Source organism: Amaranthus tricolor, chromosome 2 (genome assembly GCF_026212465.1).
Source record: "Amaranthus tricolor cultivar Red isolate AtriRed21 chromosome 2, ASM2621246v1, whole genome shotgun sequence".
Taxonomy (NCBI): domain Eukaryota; kingdom Viridiplantae; phylum Streptophyta; class Magnoliopsida; order Caryophyllales; family Amaranthaceae; genus Amaranthus; species Amaranthus tricolor.
Genome location: NC_080048.1, coordinates 12,075,346 through 12,091,894, shown reverse-complemented (window position 1 = coordinate 12,091,894; position 16,549 = coordinate 12,075,346). Strand labels below are relative to the sequence as shown.

The 16,549-nt window shown below is 31.5% G+C and overlaps 2 protein-coding genes across 2 annotated transcripts; both read right to left on the bottom strand.

Moving 5' to 3' along the window:
* Positions 1 to 11,439: 11,439 nt before the first annotated feature.
* On the bottom strand, positions 11,440 to 12,762 carry LOC130802985 (peroxisome biogenesis protein 7). The gene has a single exon (XM_057667128.1). It carries the CDS (start codon positions 12,646 to 12,648, stop codon positions 11,689 to 11,691), a length of 960 nt encoding a protein of 319 aa, XP_057523111.1. The 5' UTR covers positions 12,649 to 12,762; the 3' UTR covers positions 11,440 to 11,688.
* A 485-nt stretch (positions 12,763 to 13,247) lies between these two features.
* Positions 13,248 to 15,156, bottom strand: LOC130805524 (uncharacterized). Its single transcript, XM_057670296.1, has 3 exons — positions 15,066 to 15,156; positions 13,684 to 14,255; positions 13,248 to 13,304 (listed from the first exon to the last, which is right to left on the bottom strand). Exons 1-3 carry the CDS (start codon positions 15,154 to 15,156, stop codon positions 13,248 to 13,250), a joined length of 720 nt encoding a protein of 239 aa, XP_057526279.1.
* Positions 15,157 to 16,549: the final 1,393 nt, after the last annotated feature.

Here is a 16,549-nt window from a genome sequence, read left to right as displayed (position 1 = left end):
TAGAGTGTAAAAATAATCGAAAAATAACATTTGTTATCCATTAATTGAAAAATATTTTTTAGGGTCATCATTCATATGATTATGGGTCGCCATTTTTATAGCCTAATATGGATACATTTTATTTTACTTTTACTTTATCTTAATTTTCTATATATTATTCTAAAGATACACTAATTACAATACAAATTAATGATAACCAATATTAATTTTGTGGGTGTTAATCACTTTTTTAAAATAATTATATTCGTAATACTCCAGCTTAAAAGCAATACTATATGAAAAGTCCTTAGAAATAAAATTACAAATTTCTAAGCTTTAAAATTAATTAATAAGGGTTATTATAATAGTGGGTCAAGTATTCGACCAGTAGCTTTAAAACAAATTTCTTTATTTGACCCAACATTTAGTAATAGTCTGATAGAGTCATCAAATCAATCAAAATAAACCCACAGTGTTTTGTTTAAACAACCCACAATGGCTTTTGGTCAATATTATTTATTAATAAATTTTGTAAATGAAAAAGATTTTGTAAATTAAATATTTAATTGTTACTGGAAATATTTAATATATGTGGTTTTTCTCATATAGTTTGTATATATTTTCTGTAAATCAAAAAGATTTTTTAAATCAAAGATTTAATTGTTACCGGCAATATTAGATATATGTGTTTTTTCTCATATGTTTAATTTATTTACTTACAAAAATATTTACATTATACCCAATTATTTGAAATTATTCTATTATATCAAAAAAATTATTACCTAATAAGATCATTCAAAATATTTATTATCTTTTAATTATTTAAAGTTTTCACATTACAACCTAATTTATCTAATATTTTAAAGGATGTTTTTATTTTTACTTCATTAATTGAATTTACAAGGGGTAAATAATTATGGATCAAATTCTGGCACAAGTTTTCATAAATTTTAGTTTTCATAAAAATCGTGCATTGGGTATCTAGCTAGTATAATACTATACAAATGTTAAAAAATTTCAAGTGCCGCCCTCTAAGGAGGTATGACAAATGAAATAATTTTATTGGATGAGAAATGACTACCTGACATATTAGATTATTTTTATTTAGTAGTTGGATGACTAAAAATCAGACAATACTATAAAGATGTTGAAAAATTCAAGTGTCATCCTCTAAAGAGGCATAACAAATGAAAAAATATTATTGGATAAGAAATGACTACATAGCATATTGATTACTTTTTATTTATTAATTGCATGACTAAAAATTATATCATATCAAATAATATTAATACTATAAAAATTATGGAAAATTTCAATTGTCATCCTCTAAGGAGGCATGACAAATGGAAGAATATTATTGAATTAGAAATGACTACCAACATATTGATTAATTTTGATTTAGTTGTATGACTAAAAATCATACAATACTTTAAAGATGTTGAAAAATTCATGTATCATCCACTAAGGAGGCATGACGAATGGAAAAATATTATTGGATGAGAAATAATTACATGACATATTAATTACTTTTTATTTAATAATTATATGACTAAAAATGGTAAATAAATAAATTGAAACATATAACAACAGTTAAGAAAATAAATTATATAGTAAAAATTTTGACTTAATATTTTGTATTAAGATGAGAAATAAGATCAATAAATTACGTGCACAAATATTTTAACGTAATTGGCTCTAACTTTTGAAAGAATATAATAATATAAAGATTATCATAAGTTTATATTATTTAATTAGTATATAATATACAAATAGTAAATTAAGTAATAAAAATGACAAATTGAATTAATATAATGAAATCAATCATCAATTCAAAAGAATATAAAAATCAATCAAATCATCATACTCAGTGTATCCCGCCCATAGAAAAACCATAAGCAGGATCTGGAAGGGAAGGACGGTGGCAACTCATACCCAGAATTCCAGAAAGGAGAGCACGGCCAAAAAGTCCCTCAACTCGAGGGAAAACAAGAAAAGTCCCTGCAACGAAAAAAGCTAGGTGAAGTTGAAGCCACCTCCATAAGCCTGCATCTGAATAATAATAATACTACTACTACTACTACTACTACTAATAATAATAATAATAATAATAATAATAATAATAATAATAATAATAATAATAATAAAACAAACGAGAAAAAGCCAGAGAACAAGAACACCAACAGGCAAATGCAAGGGAATTAGTAGTCTGAAACATGAATCAGGCGCCTCCAACTACTGTTATCCCTGATCATGTCCTCAAAGAGGTGTAATTCATGCAAATCTACTTTTATTTGCTCCTCCAATGTTCTCCTAGGTTTCCCTCGGCTTCTCTTACCCTCTATTATGATGTTGTCTATCCTCCTCACAGGGGCGTTAAAAGTCATTCTACGCACATGTCCAAACCATCTCAATATATTTGAATTTATAGTTGATTTGATATAAACTCATGGTTGATATAACCTTTCTCTGAACTCATAGTTCCTAATTCAATCCATCAATGTGTTACCGTACCTCCATCATCAATGTTCCACAACCAATCACAAATTAACTAATTCATATTTGAATTTATGGTTGATTTGATATAATAATTAAGGAAGTTAAGATATGTATTTTACTTTTAAAATTAATTAATAATTTAAAATAAAAAAAATGAACAACACTTATGATATTGACTAACTTAATATCAATAAGTAGATAACTAAAATTATGATTTTGATATCTAAATTGTTAGTGTAATAATGATAAATGTTATATTTTAGCAAATTAAAAAACAATATTAGCAATTAGATAATTTAATTTCACTACCAATTAGTAGTAATTAAAAAAATTATATTAGTATGTTATACTATCATTGATTTAGAATTAAAGTTGAGATATACAAAACAAACATGTAGATTAAATTTTTTTTTAGAATGAATTTATATTGAGATTAATGCATAGTGTATTGTTATTTTTATATTGAGATTTTGATTAAGAAAGATAAAATAAAAAAAGTAATTGACACATATTAGGATAAAAGAATAAAGTATTAATATTTTAACATGTTACTTCTAATTTTATATGTAATTAAATCTTAAAATGAGATTAATATTTTGATGCTAAGTATAAAAACTATTTATGCACTATTTATCTCAAAACAAATACTATTTTGTATTTTTGTTTGGTAAATAAGGTGAAATAAACAAGAATCTCATTAACAATATCAATTAGGCAACTACAAAATAAATTATTTAATACACGTTTTTTAGATAAATGAATATTAAGTTGAATTAATTTCATCAAAATGAATTTATATGGAAAGTTCAAATGCATACTTTATTATGTGTTTAATTGATAACTATTTATAATCATTTAATATTTTTTTGCTTTAATAAAACTAATCTATTTGTGTATTACATGTGTACTTAAATAAAAATTAGAGATTGAAAAAAAGATTTTTGTGCATGCATTAGAAATATAAACTTATATTGTTAAAATCTTCTAATATAAGCATTCAAAAACAAATGATTTAGACGTTACTATATTGCTTTTTGATAATATAACTTCTTCGTAAATGACTATATGATAAAGTTTATTTTTTATTTCATTTACAATGTAATACTCCCTCCTATTCAATTTATGTGCCTCATTTCCTTTTATGGTCAAGTCACGTTAATTGTCCCATTTCTTTTTTGGTATGAGTTTTTGACTTTTATGCTATTAGTAGCTTTATCCTATTTTCAATTATACCCTCCATTACCCATACTAATTTTCCTCCATTTTAATTAATCAACATATCTAAAACCTAATTAACATACCCACCCATTAAACATTCCCTCCCTTTTTAACCCTAAAACCCTACCCATCCCTATTCCTCTTGCTGTTTTCGTATTCTACCCTTTAAGAACCCTAGTTATGGGTTGATGCTTCACCATCTTCCTTAATTTCTTTCGTGTTCTTCTCTGATAACCCTAGATCTGGGTTGTGTTTTCTCCCTCTTCTTTAATTTCTTTTCTGTTCTTCTCATGGCAAACTCTAGTTCGCCTTTTAAATCCCCCCTGAAGAACCCTCAACTGCCATTAAACTCACCCCTGAAGAACCCTAACTCGACAATTAACTCACCATGAAAAACCCTAACTCGCCTACTTCTTTACTTCTGAGAATCCCCAAATCCTCTTACAAATCGCCTTCTAAGATTGAATTTATGGGGTTCGATGATGGAAACCCTAGATCTGGACTGAAATCGTTTGAGGAAGAGTCTTTTGATTACTATGATGACTCAACTTTTGTTGAGACTGATCCTAAGTGGGGAAGAGAACTTGACTCTGAAGGTGAACCCATTTACACACCTGAGCCTGATATGTATCCTGATCGTGAATATTCTTCCATTGATGCTGTTTTTTCGAATACTAATTGTGAAGAAGAAGATTGGCTTGATAAGCTTGGTTCTTTCTCAAGTGAGTTTCTGTTCGTGTTGGTGCTTGTTGATATTGGCTGATGATGATTTTTAATTTAAACGTTTTTGTATGCATTTTATTTCATTGCTCTGTGATCTGTAAGTGAGAGCAATTTTTTGCCACCATAAATCGATCAAATGGAGGTTGGAATGTTTTCCAACGTTTTAAGCACAAAGATGTTCCATTTTCCACTCAATGATTTCAAAAAAATAATAAGTTTACCTGAGAGTACTGAAACAACTAATTTTTTCATTAATGAATATTTGAATACAAATGTTTCATTGAAAACAACATAAAATTTTTGTTGTTTGCATCTGAAACATCCCATGTTAAAGATTCTAAAAATATGTCCAAAGTCAAAAGGAATTTACATTTGAAACATGTTGCTGTGTTGGTTAACGTTGTGTTGGCTGCTATTCTGTGTTGTTGTTGCTTTACTGTGTGTCCCAAAAATATGCGTTGGTTGCTGTTTTGTTGTTCATATGCTGGTTTCTGTTACTCTTGTTGAAATAATGAAGTTGTGTTGTTATTCATTTGCTTTGTTGCTCCCAAAATTAATGAAGCTATGGTTGAAATTGGTTGTTGCTGTTTTCTGATAATTGTACATTCTAATGTCAACATTGCCATTGACTTGCATAGTCCCTTGATCAATCCCCCCTGCATAGCCAATTAGTTCCACAAGCTGATTCATTTTATCTATACTTAGCTTTGTGAATAAATGTTGAAGTGAATCAACAACCAATAGTTTTTCAATACTTAGGTAATCTGGTAAAATCTCTTCCCTTACTGCCTTTGTTTTGTTCATGTGAGGAATGTGATAGTCAAATCCCCCTTGCCTTTTCATGACCTCTATCATACAAGCTTGTAAAGTGATGAATACAAACCTTAAACATCATGGACTTAGATTCTGAAATGCAATATTCACAGCCCTAACTAATTGTGTACATTGTAAGCAGCTTTTTGATATTGCAAAGCTTGAATTGATCTAAAAAAACTTAGATCTAGTACATTCATGTCAGTGGAATTCAGAGGTTGTTGCACTAACTGTATATAAAATCCATCTTTCATAGCCTCCTCCAAAAATTCTCTGTCATTATGTGCTATATGTGGGTTCACATTATCCATATGATAACACATTAGTTATAAGCATTGCTCTAATGAGCTATTTCGTAATTGACTGTATTGGCTTTGTTTGCAACCCTCCCCTCTTCCTGTTCTTCGAGGTTCTTTTTGCTGGCTCCTGTGTAATAAATGGACATATTCCTATCTTACCATCAAAAAGACATCACCATTAGTTGTAAATATTGGCTTCGTGACAACACACATGAATATGATTTGGGAATAAACCTCTTAGATTGACACTCTCTATGTGGTTCTACTTCACCCGGAGCTAGGTAATAATAAGTTTGTGTCTCTCGGGTTAGATAGAAATGTTTTTCAACTATGTGAACAACATTAGTATATGTCTTAAACTTGAATGCATCATTTTGTTCATCATATTCACATTTAGATAATGCAAAGCTTAACCTGTGTAGCTTGTTGTTTTCATTCAAAGTCGGTTTGATTGCGTTTGTGTGCTTTCTTATGACTTTGTTCTTCTTCCACCAACACACCGTTGTTTGTGACACCTCCATCTGCTTTGCTACTGAATGCTGAGTAAACTTGAGTTCATATTTAATGGCCTTAAACTTTTCTTCATCGAATTTGATTTTGTTTGCCGCATCTCTGCCCACTCTCTTGCTGTTGAGGTTAATCACTGTGTTGTTATTCGTGATCTGCTTCTTCACTTCATTCCACAAACATGTGATTGTTTTCCAACACACTTGAAACTCAGCCGCAGCCCGCAAGTGCATTGATTGTGCCTAGCACTAGTTTGCCCTTCTTATTTAATGCAGACAACAACTTCTGCATTATTTGTGTTCTTTGTTGAATACATAAGTTTTTTGAATGAGCCATTTTTTTTAGATGGTTGTGTAATAAATGACTTTTGTTTGGCTTATTTACTGTTTCTGTTTTTTCATGTAATGATTGATAATTTTTATTGTTTTACATTTCATTTTTGGCGCCTATACCCATTTATGGAAATTTTTGCCACTCCCGTTTTCATTTTGCTGTGTGCTTTGAAATTTTTATTGAATAAATGACGCCAGACATTAATTTGGTTTTCTTGCATTGGCAGCAGAATCTGATTTTCTTACTATTGGACATTTTAATTTGGGGTTTAAAATAAATTTGGTCAATGTGATGAATTTTTTCAATTTGAAAATTTGGTTGTTTACAATTTGGTGGCTATTTAAGAAATTGTTAATGCGTCATTTTTTATAATTTGGAAATCTGAAGTCAATGATCGCAAAAAAATCCGCACTTACATGATCAGTAACGACTGCAACTACACCGAAGTTGTTGAAGAATTGAGAATGCTATCTAAGATACCGTAACTGATGTATTTGATTTTCTTTAATACTCAAATTCAATTTATGTAATTTCCAAAAATTATTGTAAATGTAGGACTTAATTATTTAATTTTGGACTTAATTAGACGATCGATGTAATTTTGATCTTGAACTGAAAAAAAAAAATCAAACTTTTGGTGCCAAAATATCTTTTAAATTGGGCTAGAAAAATGGTTGAAGTTGGTGGAAATCATTAATTCCTTAATTCTTACATTAAAAACCCATAATACCACTCTCATTTCTACCCTTAGGGTCCCATTTTAACTCTCCTTAAAATCCGTGAAAAGTCAAATGTGACTCTTAAGCTGCATAGGAGGGAGTATTAAATATTAGTGTAATTTTTAACTTTTCAGTTTAATTATATAAATCGAAATATTATTATATATATACATTGTGCGGGCACCTATACAAGTAAACTATATAGAATTAGTATAAAAACTTATGCAATGCACGAAGTACAAATGTACTAAAAAAAATTTCATAAATAAAGTAATGTTTTTAAAATCATAAGATACATCTTCTAGTATGTAAAGTAAAACAAGACTGTTCATGTACAAAATGCATAACATATGTTTCATAAAAAAACTTCAAGATGATGATTTATAGGTTTTATAAGGCAAGATAATAAACATATATATTCTGAAGTTTTATTATATACATATATTATAGTAAGAAGTAAGGAAATCAAGGTGCATTAGTTCAAATCATAAATACAATAGCACTTAAAACATATTTAGTTCAAAGATGATAAAACATGTATTTTGGAACAAGAAGCTTCAACAAAAGAACAATTCTTATATCTCCTACAAACAAGAAGGAACATATATGAATTTTAATAAGAAGGATTAAGAGAAAAAGAAGGAAGAAAGACGACTTCCTTACCTGCTAGAAATGGTGTCTTCACAAGGGAGGGAGAAGAATTTGAAGTTGATACTTGGTTGAGTGAAACTTGCACGAAAGTGATTAGATCTTAGGGGGTTTAAGGAGATTTATCCATGCTCACCCTTCACCATTTCTATCCTCAAAGTTAAGAGATTAAATAAGGTCATTTAGTATTTATTAGAATTTTTTGTTTATGGTACGTCTCTCAGGCCCAACCAATTAAAGATTAATGCCTACTTACATCATCCTAAATGCCTACTTACCGTATAATTAATTCCTGCTTACAATATTCTTAATGCCTACTTACATCATCGTTAATGCCTACTTATCGTATCCTTAATGCCTACTTACCATATCCTTAATGCCTACTTATTACATTATCTTTTAATGCCTACTTATTACATTATCCTTTAATGTCTACTTGCAGTATCTTTAACGCATACTTACACCATGCTTAAAAGACTACTTACTGTATCCTTAATGCCTACTTACAATATATAACACAATACTTCTAACATCTTAAAGGGTTACTTACAATATCCTTAGTGCCCACCGAGTAACTTACTCTACATTTTCTTTTATGAGTCGGCCTCTTAAAGAGATCGTCTCTCACAAGAATTTGTGTCTTTTGTAAGAAGGAAAGAAAAATTGCCAATCTTTTAGTTTTTGTTCCTAAACCATTAAATTACTAATTTAACATTATCAAATCTTAGTAAGATGATAATTAGAAAATATAATTAATTCATAATATAATTTCTTATAATAGTATGTCCTTGGGTTATGTCTCAGTTCTACTTGTTGATTTCTGCTAAATAGAATTTATAGAGTTTGAATAGACTTAACCTCAAGATTAAAAAGGGGATAAAGATACACTTCTTTCTATCTCCATATTAGTCCTAATCGTATTTAATATGTATACTTAAATTCATCCTAACACATAATGCTTCAATCTCTCGGGATGTTCTTGCTGCTGAAACACGAGAAAAAGCAAGACTAATTTCAGCAACAAGTAAACATCTAAATGTTTTTCAGCAGCAAAAACATTTTCCGACACGAATCACATTAAAAGTAGAGTGCGAATAGTATGGGAAAACAATTGTTGAATGATATCTTAGTTACTTTCAGAGAAGAATTTATTTGCGGATGTTAGTATTAATGCTATTATACAGCAATTCCAAAATATGAAAACTACACGAGAACAATTGTAGTAGATTTATCATTTTGTTACTTTATGTTTCATTTTGTTGGACTATGTATTTCATTTTGTTAGGCTTTGTTTTATCATAAGCTTTAGAATTTTGCTTGTACAGGTCATTTTGAGGAATAGAAAAAATTTTGATTGTTCATTTTATATATACGAAATTCTGCTAAAATTTCCGCAAAATTTCATACATATGTTCGTGCCCCCAGGGGGTTTGAACCCGAGATCCACCACTGTCTACCTCGCAAGTAAAAATCACACTATACCCAATAAATCAGGAGTAAAGTCTTACTATAAACGTGATGTCATTGCTACAAAATCATTCTAGTAGTGCAATAGAAGTATTTAGAAAGACAAGTCCAAAACAACTAAGTTGATTCAAACAATACATACGGGCTAAGGAGTACATATCTCATGAAAAGGATGACATATCTTGTTAAAAGGGTTCACATGTTTATTGAGGCCACCCAGCACTAGGAGAACTACATCAGCCCTTAACCCAATCGACACCTGAAACCAGCAACAAGACCCAAGATAGACGCCTAGCCAGCAGGCCAAGGCTATGGACAGACACCCCACCCAGTCCAACACCACTGAACCAACCATGTAGCATCAAAACAGGCCAAAAAACACAAGAGCCCAGCACCACGGCCACACCCACAAATTAGCGGCAGGCCCAACACAATCAGCCACAGGATTAGAGCTTAGCCCAGGAGAAACAGGCCTCAGCAGGACCAGGCGCACCAGTAGACTCAGCAGCAGATGCCACTACAAAGGCCAAACAGCACGCAACAACAGAAAACAACCCAGTCCCATAGCACAGCAGACTCAAAGCCTACGGCCAAAAGGGTCAGCGGACACACAGCCAGAAGGCCCAGGCCAAACGACAAGCCACCAAGCCAAAAACCCAGTACACCACCAGGCAAGTATAAAAAAAAGGGCAGGCAAGCCAACACCACGCCACACACTGACCAGAACTAAGTTTAATAACAATTACTTTTTTATGTCTACAAAAATGTCATAATGAGAGAAACTGTAAAACTATTTTACGTCATTGTTAAGAGGAAGTTCATAAATAATTTAACAATAATCGATATTATTGTTAAGAGAAGTTCTTATCTTTAGCTTAAATATGAAAGAACCGCCTTGATTCTCTATATGCTTCTTTACGTCAACTATTCTCATGTATCTAAGATCTTTATGTTTTTACATTATCTCTAAATTATAACAATCGTTTTAAACTAAAATATCAATCGTTGTTATTCATGAAAACTTAGTGATTAAGTTGCATATTACTAAGAACACTCTGATTTTCTTTCATTACCTTATTAAACACTATCAATTCGATATCCTAACATCTTCCATAAAAATCAAGAAACATGAAGATGCTGGAACAAAAAAACATCAAAACATATAAGCTACCAAGACAAATTTTCATGGCAAGAGAAATGCTCCATCATACTAACCTTTACAATGGGGTATTTATGATAAGTAGAAAGCTAAACTATGAAAGAGTTGAAATGCTCTTTATTTTTTTTTTCTCTTAGAAACTTGGCCTATTTCAATACAAAATTATCATACATCAATTGCGTGCCATGGTTCTTTTACTTCCATTTGAAATTCTATCAAGTCCTGTTCTAGCAATAAAATATTTGACCTATGTCCCAAGAGGGGCATAAATGAAATACCAGTATTCTCATGTGAGAAATGTGCTATATCCAAGTTTCTTGACCCTTGTTTCTAACAACGTGATAACTTGTGAGAAGGCAAGGAAAGTAAGGATGTAGAATTACAAAACTATACTCAAACAAAGTCTTCCAGATTTAAAACAGCAATTGTTCATCATAATCAGCAATATATTACTCAGTTTTGATTAACTTTCACGGTAGTACTAAGCGATCATTTGTGAAACAATCAAGAAGTGCATTTCTTAAATATCATAGCAATCCATATACAGGGCATTATTGAAGAGAACAAATGGACAATCTAAAGAGGTGTGAATCACGAATGCATAAAAGTAGTGTAGCACATAAGTTAACTGGATACATCAGCATTATTGTAAAGCTGATACCATTACCATGGCTACTTCCCCAACCATAGATTTTTCTTGGTTATCAGACAGGGGAGCTTCTCACCATGTGACTAATGATCTTACCGCTCTTTCTCTTCATGATCCATACACTGGTAATGAAGAGCTCATTATTGGTGATGGTTCTCCCTTCAAATTACTCATATCAGTTCTATGTCTCTTAACCTTTCTATTTCAACTGTTCTTTTTCTAATGTATTATATATTCCTAGAATTTCTCTAATATTTTATCTTTATCTCGCTTATATATTGATAATAATCTTCAAATCTCTTTTTCTTCAAATTCTTTTATTTTTAAGAACTCCCCACCAATCACACTATTATCAAAGGTCAAACTAGTCAAGAAGCTCTTTATTCTCACCAAGTGAAACATAATTCTTCAAGTATATAGCAACAACTGTAAATCATAATGAGCAATATAGTAGTATTAAGCTGTCATTTCCCAAACAACCAAAAAGTACATTACTCGCATATCATGACAACCAAATGTAGGAGGGGTGAGACCATACTCAGCTTATACCAATTACATTAAAGGTAGTGCAGGATACGTTTATTGGATATATCAACATTCTATTATAATGAATTCAATAACTCAAACATCTAAATTACAACATACCTCAAACCCAGAAATTGAAGGTAGAAAATTTTGCTAACTAGCTCTAGGATCAGTCCCATGTTGCCAAACATAAACCATTTCATCCCAACCAGTACTTGCCAATAATCCCTCAACAAGAACACTCATATCAATCCCAACTGCAAATTCACTATGATGATCATACTTACCAATCAAAGCATCTTCCACCATAAAATCCCACATACAAACAGTCATATCATAAGAGCAACTCATAACCATATTCCTATTATGCGGTGAACATTTAACCTTCCGCACGGCATATCCATGTCCAGCAAGAACGGCAATCGGAGTCCGATAACTCCTCACATCCCAAACTCGAACCGTTTTATCAACCGAGCCGGTAACAAGCAAACACTCATCATACTTGTTCCAATCACAAGATAATATTTCATGCTCATGCCCAGGAATAATCATAGTCGACCCGGGTTCACGCACATCCCAAACACGGACCGTGCAATCCCCAGAAGCCGAAGCGAAAACATCGGCGTGACGGGGATTCCATGCGGTGGAGTAAACGCAATAAGCGTGCTCCTTAAAGGTTCTTACACTTGTGGGCCGATCAATCGTCCAAAGCTTGATGGTATCATCCCAAGAACCAGAGATAAAGGAGTCTCTACGAGTTGGGTTCCAATCAACGGAGTGAACTTCGCGAGTATGTTCAGATAAAGAACGAGATGGGTTTTGAGGAGGAGGTAAAGAGAGATCATAGAGTTTAAGAGAACCATCAGCAATGGCGGCAACAATGAGATTATCGTGAGATTCAGACCAAGAAATATCGTAAATTCCATCGGCTGTGTCGAAGAAGGTGAGTTCAGAGATGGGAGAAGGAGATGGAGTTGGGGAAAGATCGAGGATGTGTAGTCGGCCATTGCCAAGGATGCCGAAGTTTTGGGAAGTAGCAACTGCTAAACGATGTTCGTAGAAAGGGCTGAATTTAACAGAGTAGCCATTGAAGGGGGTTTTGAAAACGGGCATGTTTGAATCAGATTAAGTGACGGTCAGATTAGGTGGTGTGGAATTTCTGGATTCGGTGGAACTTCTGGATTAGATGGGTGATTTAATCGGCAAAAAAGTAGGGCGTTAGATCATCCTTACTCATCACCCAAAAAAAAAAAAGTTATCTTACTATTTTTTAATTTTTTAATTTTTTTAAATTTTATTTTTTAACCTAATTTTATTAATAATGATCTTTTCTAAAAGATTATTATCCTCTCTTTCTTACTTTTTTTCTACTCCATTATAATTTCTCTCCCTTAATTTATCTAACATTTATCTTTATTTTTTTATAATAATATTTTCACTTACAAAGTTAATATAATTTTTTATTTGATTAAAATAGATCTACTATTTTATAATTAAAAAAAAATTATTCTTTTAATAAAAATAATATTTTTTAATAAATAAAAAATATAAATTTAATTTTTAATAAATATTTTTTAATATTTAAGAAAAATTCGTTAACTTCAAATAAATATTACAATGCACATACATAAAATAAATACACAAATTAAAAAACTAAAATTAAAAACAATACATAATTAAAACATAATTAAGACATTACATAATTAAAATATCTACTGACGATTGTAATTCTGAAGGTATTGTCCAAGTTGAACCATCATATCAACTTCCTATGGCTGAAGAGTTTCCTTTTTGCTTAATGATTCATAGATCTTCCAATTCATTCAATATTCTTCCAGTTGAAGTTGTTTTTGTTTTCGGGCTTCTTTTTGTTTTTGAAATTCTGTCTTCTCTTTCATTATTTCTGAATTAAGTCGAAGACTCTCTCCAAATGCACTCAAAGCTAGAATTGATTGATCTGCAACCATTTTCCCAGTCATGCGAGCCTTAGCCTTCTTCACACCCTCGGGGCAAGTGGATGATCCTCCTTGAGGTTCACTTGTTGGTGTTTTAGAATCTTCTTCCGTCCTTGATCTTTTCCCACTACTTTTACTACTAACATCACCAGTTGGTTGTTGATCCAATTATTTTTTTTTGATTAGTTTTTACCACTTGCTTCCACTTGTTATACTTTCTTAAAATTTTCCATTGTTGAATCAAGTTAAAGTTACCGTGTTTTCTTTGATGGATTAAATGCGCTTCTTTAAGCACATCTTCGTCTGTCGTGCCACTCTTCTTCCTCCTAAGAGCCTCATCATAACTTCCAGACCACTTCAAACATGCTGGAGCAACTCTACCCCAACGACATTTAAGCATGTCGGCGGTTCTTTGTGGGATCAGATGGGGTCGTTCCATCCTCACTGCTTCATAAGCTTCCTTAACTTTCTGCCACCTCACTCTTATCTTTTGGTTGGTGCTCACAATTGGATCTGTATTTGTGTTCATGACTGAATATATGAGAGCAATATCTTCAATCAAATCCCAACTTTTCTTTGAAGGTATAGGGACTTCATCATTATTATTAGGTAGTTGTTGAGATGGTTGAACCAATTGAGTGAAGCTCGGTGATGAACCAAATTGTGAAACTAGATCTTGAAATGATGGTTGGGTGTAAAGACTAGCATCAACATGATGAACAGAATATCCTCCATCTTCACCATATTGATCATCTTGATCATTTCCTTCATTTTCATCATCATCATCATCATCATCATCATCATCATCTCATTTTCGTCTAAACTTTCACCCCTTATTGGAGTTGAATAGATATCAATATTAGAGTTGACATTGTGAGATTGATGATGGTGGTGAAACATAGTTTGAGAATTTTGGGTATTTTGAGGAATATAATAAGATGAATTTGGGATATTTTGAGGAATATAGTAAGAAGAATTTGAAGTATTTTGAGAAAATGGAGGATTGAACGAAGGATTTTGATACTGAATTTGAGAATTTTAATGATAGAAGATTTTTTTTCTTGGTTTTTTTACATGGATTTCTTCCATAATTTGGGTTATTTGAATCCATATTTTTTTGGGATTTTTGAAATGATTACTTTGTTATTTTTTTAACCAAAAAAGTAGGAAAATAAGAACAAAATATATAAAAATAAAATTATGTCAAAAAATATCAATATGGGTCTCATTTTATAGATCTCAAAAAAATATGACCATAGGCAAAATTTTTTTTAAAAAAAATTATTTAAATACGAAAATAGCCGTTAAAGGCAAAAAAACGGGTATTTTTTCGCACCCAATCAAAAACTGCCAACTGCCTTGCTGCTGCACGCGTGTCAGAGGCATGCAGGGGCAGGGCTGTCAATTTTCAACGGCCAATGGAAACGCGACACGTGGCGAAGAATTTTGAAAACCAATAGGGTGACCGTTCACTAGAATGGGTCACTTGAAGACCATTTTACCCAACCTTTTTCCCAATCCACCTAATATTAGATTACCATTATTATTATTTTCCTTATAGTTTGGTCATGTGACCTTGAATTAGATCATCATTATTGATGCTCTTAGACCTGGAAAAACGGTCGGTCAAACAGGTTATACGTCCTATTAATTTTGGTCCGGTCATTTTTGTATCAGATCACTTTCGATACTGGGTTAATATTTGTTGCTTTTTTATTAGGTTGCTATTTTTTAAAATTAAAATTTGTAAAATGTCTTTAATTTATTTCATGTTTTTATCTCTCTAATTTCTTTTTAAAAAATGCACGTGCTTAATTAAAATTAAACATTGAAAAATATGGACTATGACTTCGATCCGTAAATTACCACTTAAGTGTTGATTTTAAGTTTGTATTTGAATTTCCTTTAGTAATTTTTTTTTAAATTAGATTTGCCTAAAAATGTGCCGCTTGACCCATGTCAAGTAGCACGCTTTATTATTATTATTATTATTATTATTATTATTATTATTATTATTATTATTATTATTATTAATCTGTAATAATTCGAGTAAATCTGACCAGAATACATACATAATAATAATCGTTCCATCCATTTTCGTACGTTTTGCTGAGAGATAATACTAGAGTTTATATAATAGATTAGCACCATAAAAGAAAAGGTAAACAATCTAGTTTATTGCACATCGAGAACCTATATAAGGCATTATTGAACCAGCGAGTAAAGACTTAGTTCAAACCATCATACTCTTATATATAGAAATTTATTCATTGACCTATATGGTCCTCCGCATTCACTCATTTCCGCACTATCCACATTCTGCTAGTCGTCAATAAGACAGCATCATCATAGGCATAAGCAACAAAGTGCACATTAGAGATAGAAGCACAAACAATGAACAAATAATATACCAATCATAGTTCATCTTAACATGCCAAGGCTCTAAGTTACCTTATTTTATATATCAATACTTCTTATCTCCAAATTTCCCCGTATTAAGACGTTGCCTGAACTAGCAGGTCGCTTAAAATATCCAATGTTTTAGAGGAATACACATAGGAGAGCTAATACCAAGACAACCTCTGACTAAGACTTTGTCTGGCAACTTAACGGAAGTAAAGAGTATGCATTTTCCTATGGTGACCATTACTGTACATATTGCCATGGGCCCAAAATTATAATAATAATCTCTGGGTCCCCTTTGGATTATCCCTACCTGTAACATTCCAGAAATTAATAATTTAAAACGAGTAAATTTAAGAGAATTGTAAGTACGAGAATGACCTTAAATATACATAACATAAAACATGTTCAATTTAATTTCTTTACTCTTTTCCTTTTCTTTTAATTTGATTAAAAAAAATAATAATAAAATACCCCAAACCCTTCTTCCTTCTCTCTCTCATTTGAATAACCCCGTAAAACCACACTCTATTAAACACATCAAAATCTCAAGAACCCTCACCTTCCTCCTTCTCTCGTCATTCCCTCTAAAAATGGCAGAGTTATAATGAAATTCTTCAAGCAAATATTCGATCTTCCTCTCCTTTGTGGTTCCT

Bases quoted from the DNA above. Each gene is read 5' to 3' on its own strand.
- LOC130802985 (XM_057667128.1), bottom strand. From the start codon at position 12,648: ATGCCCGTTTTCAAAACCCCCTTCAATGGCTACTCTGTTAAATTCAGC.
- LOC130805524 (XM_057670296.1), bottom strand. From the start codon at position 15,156: ATGACCGGACCAAAATTAATAGGACGTATAACCTGTTTGACCGACCGT. The intron at 14,256-15,065 runs GTCACATGACCA...ATGAAAATGAAG, and splicing joins TAATGATGATCTAATTCAAG to GAAATGATCAAGATGATCAA. The intron at 13,305-13,683 runs GTAAAAACTAAT...CTTCAGCCATAG, and splicing joins ATAACAAGTGGAAGCAAGTG to GAAGTTGATATGATGGTTCA.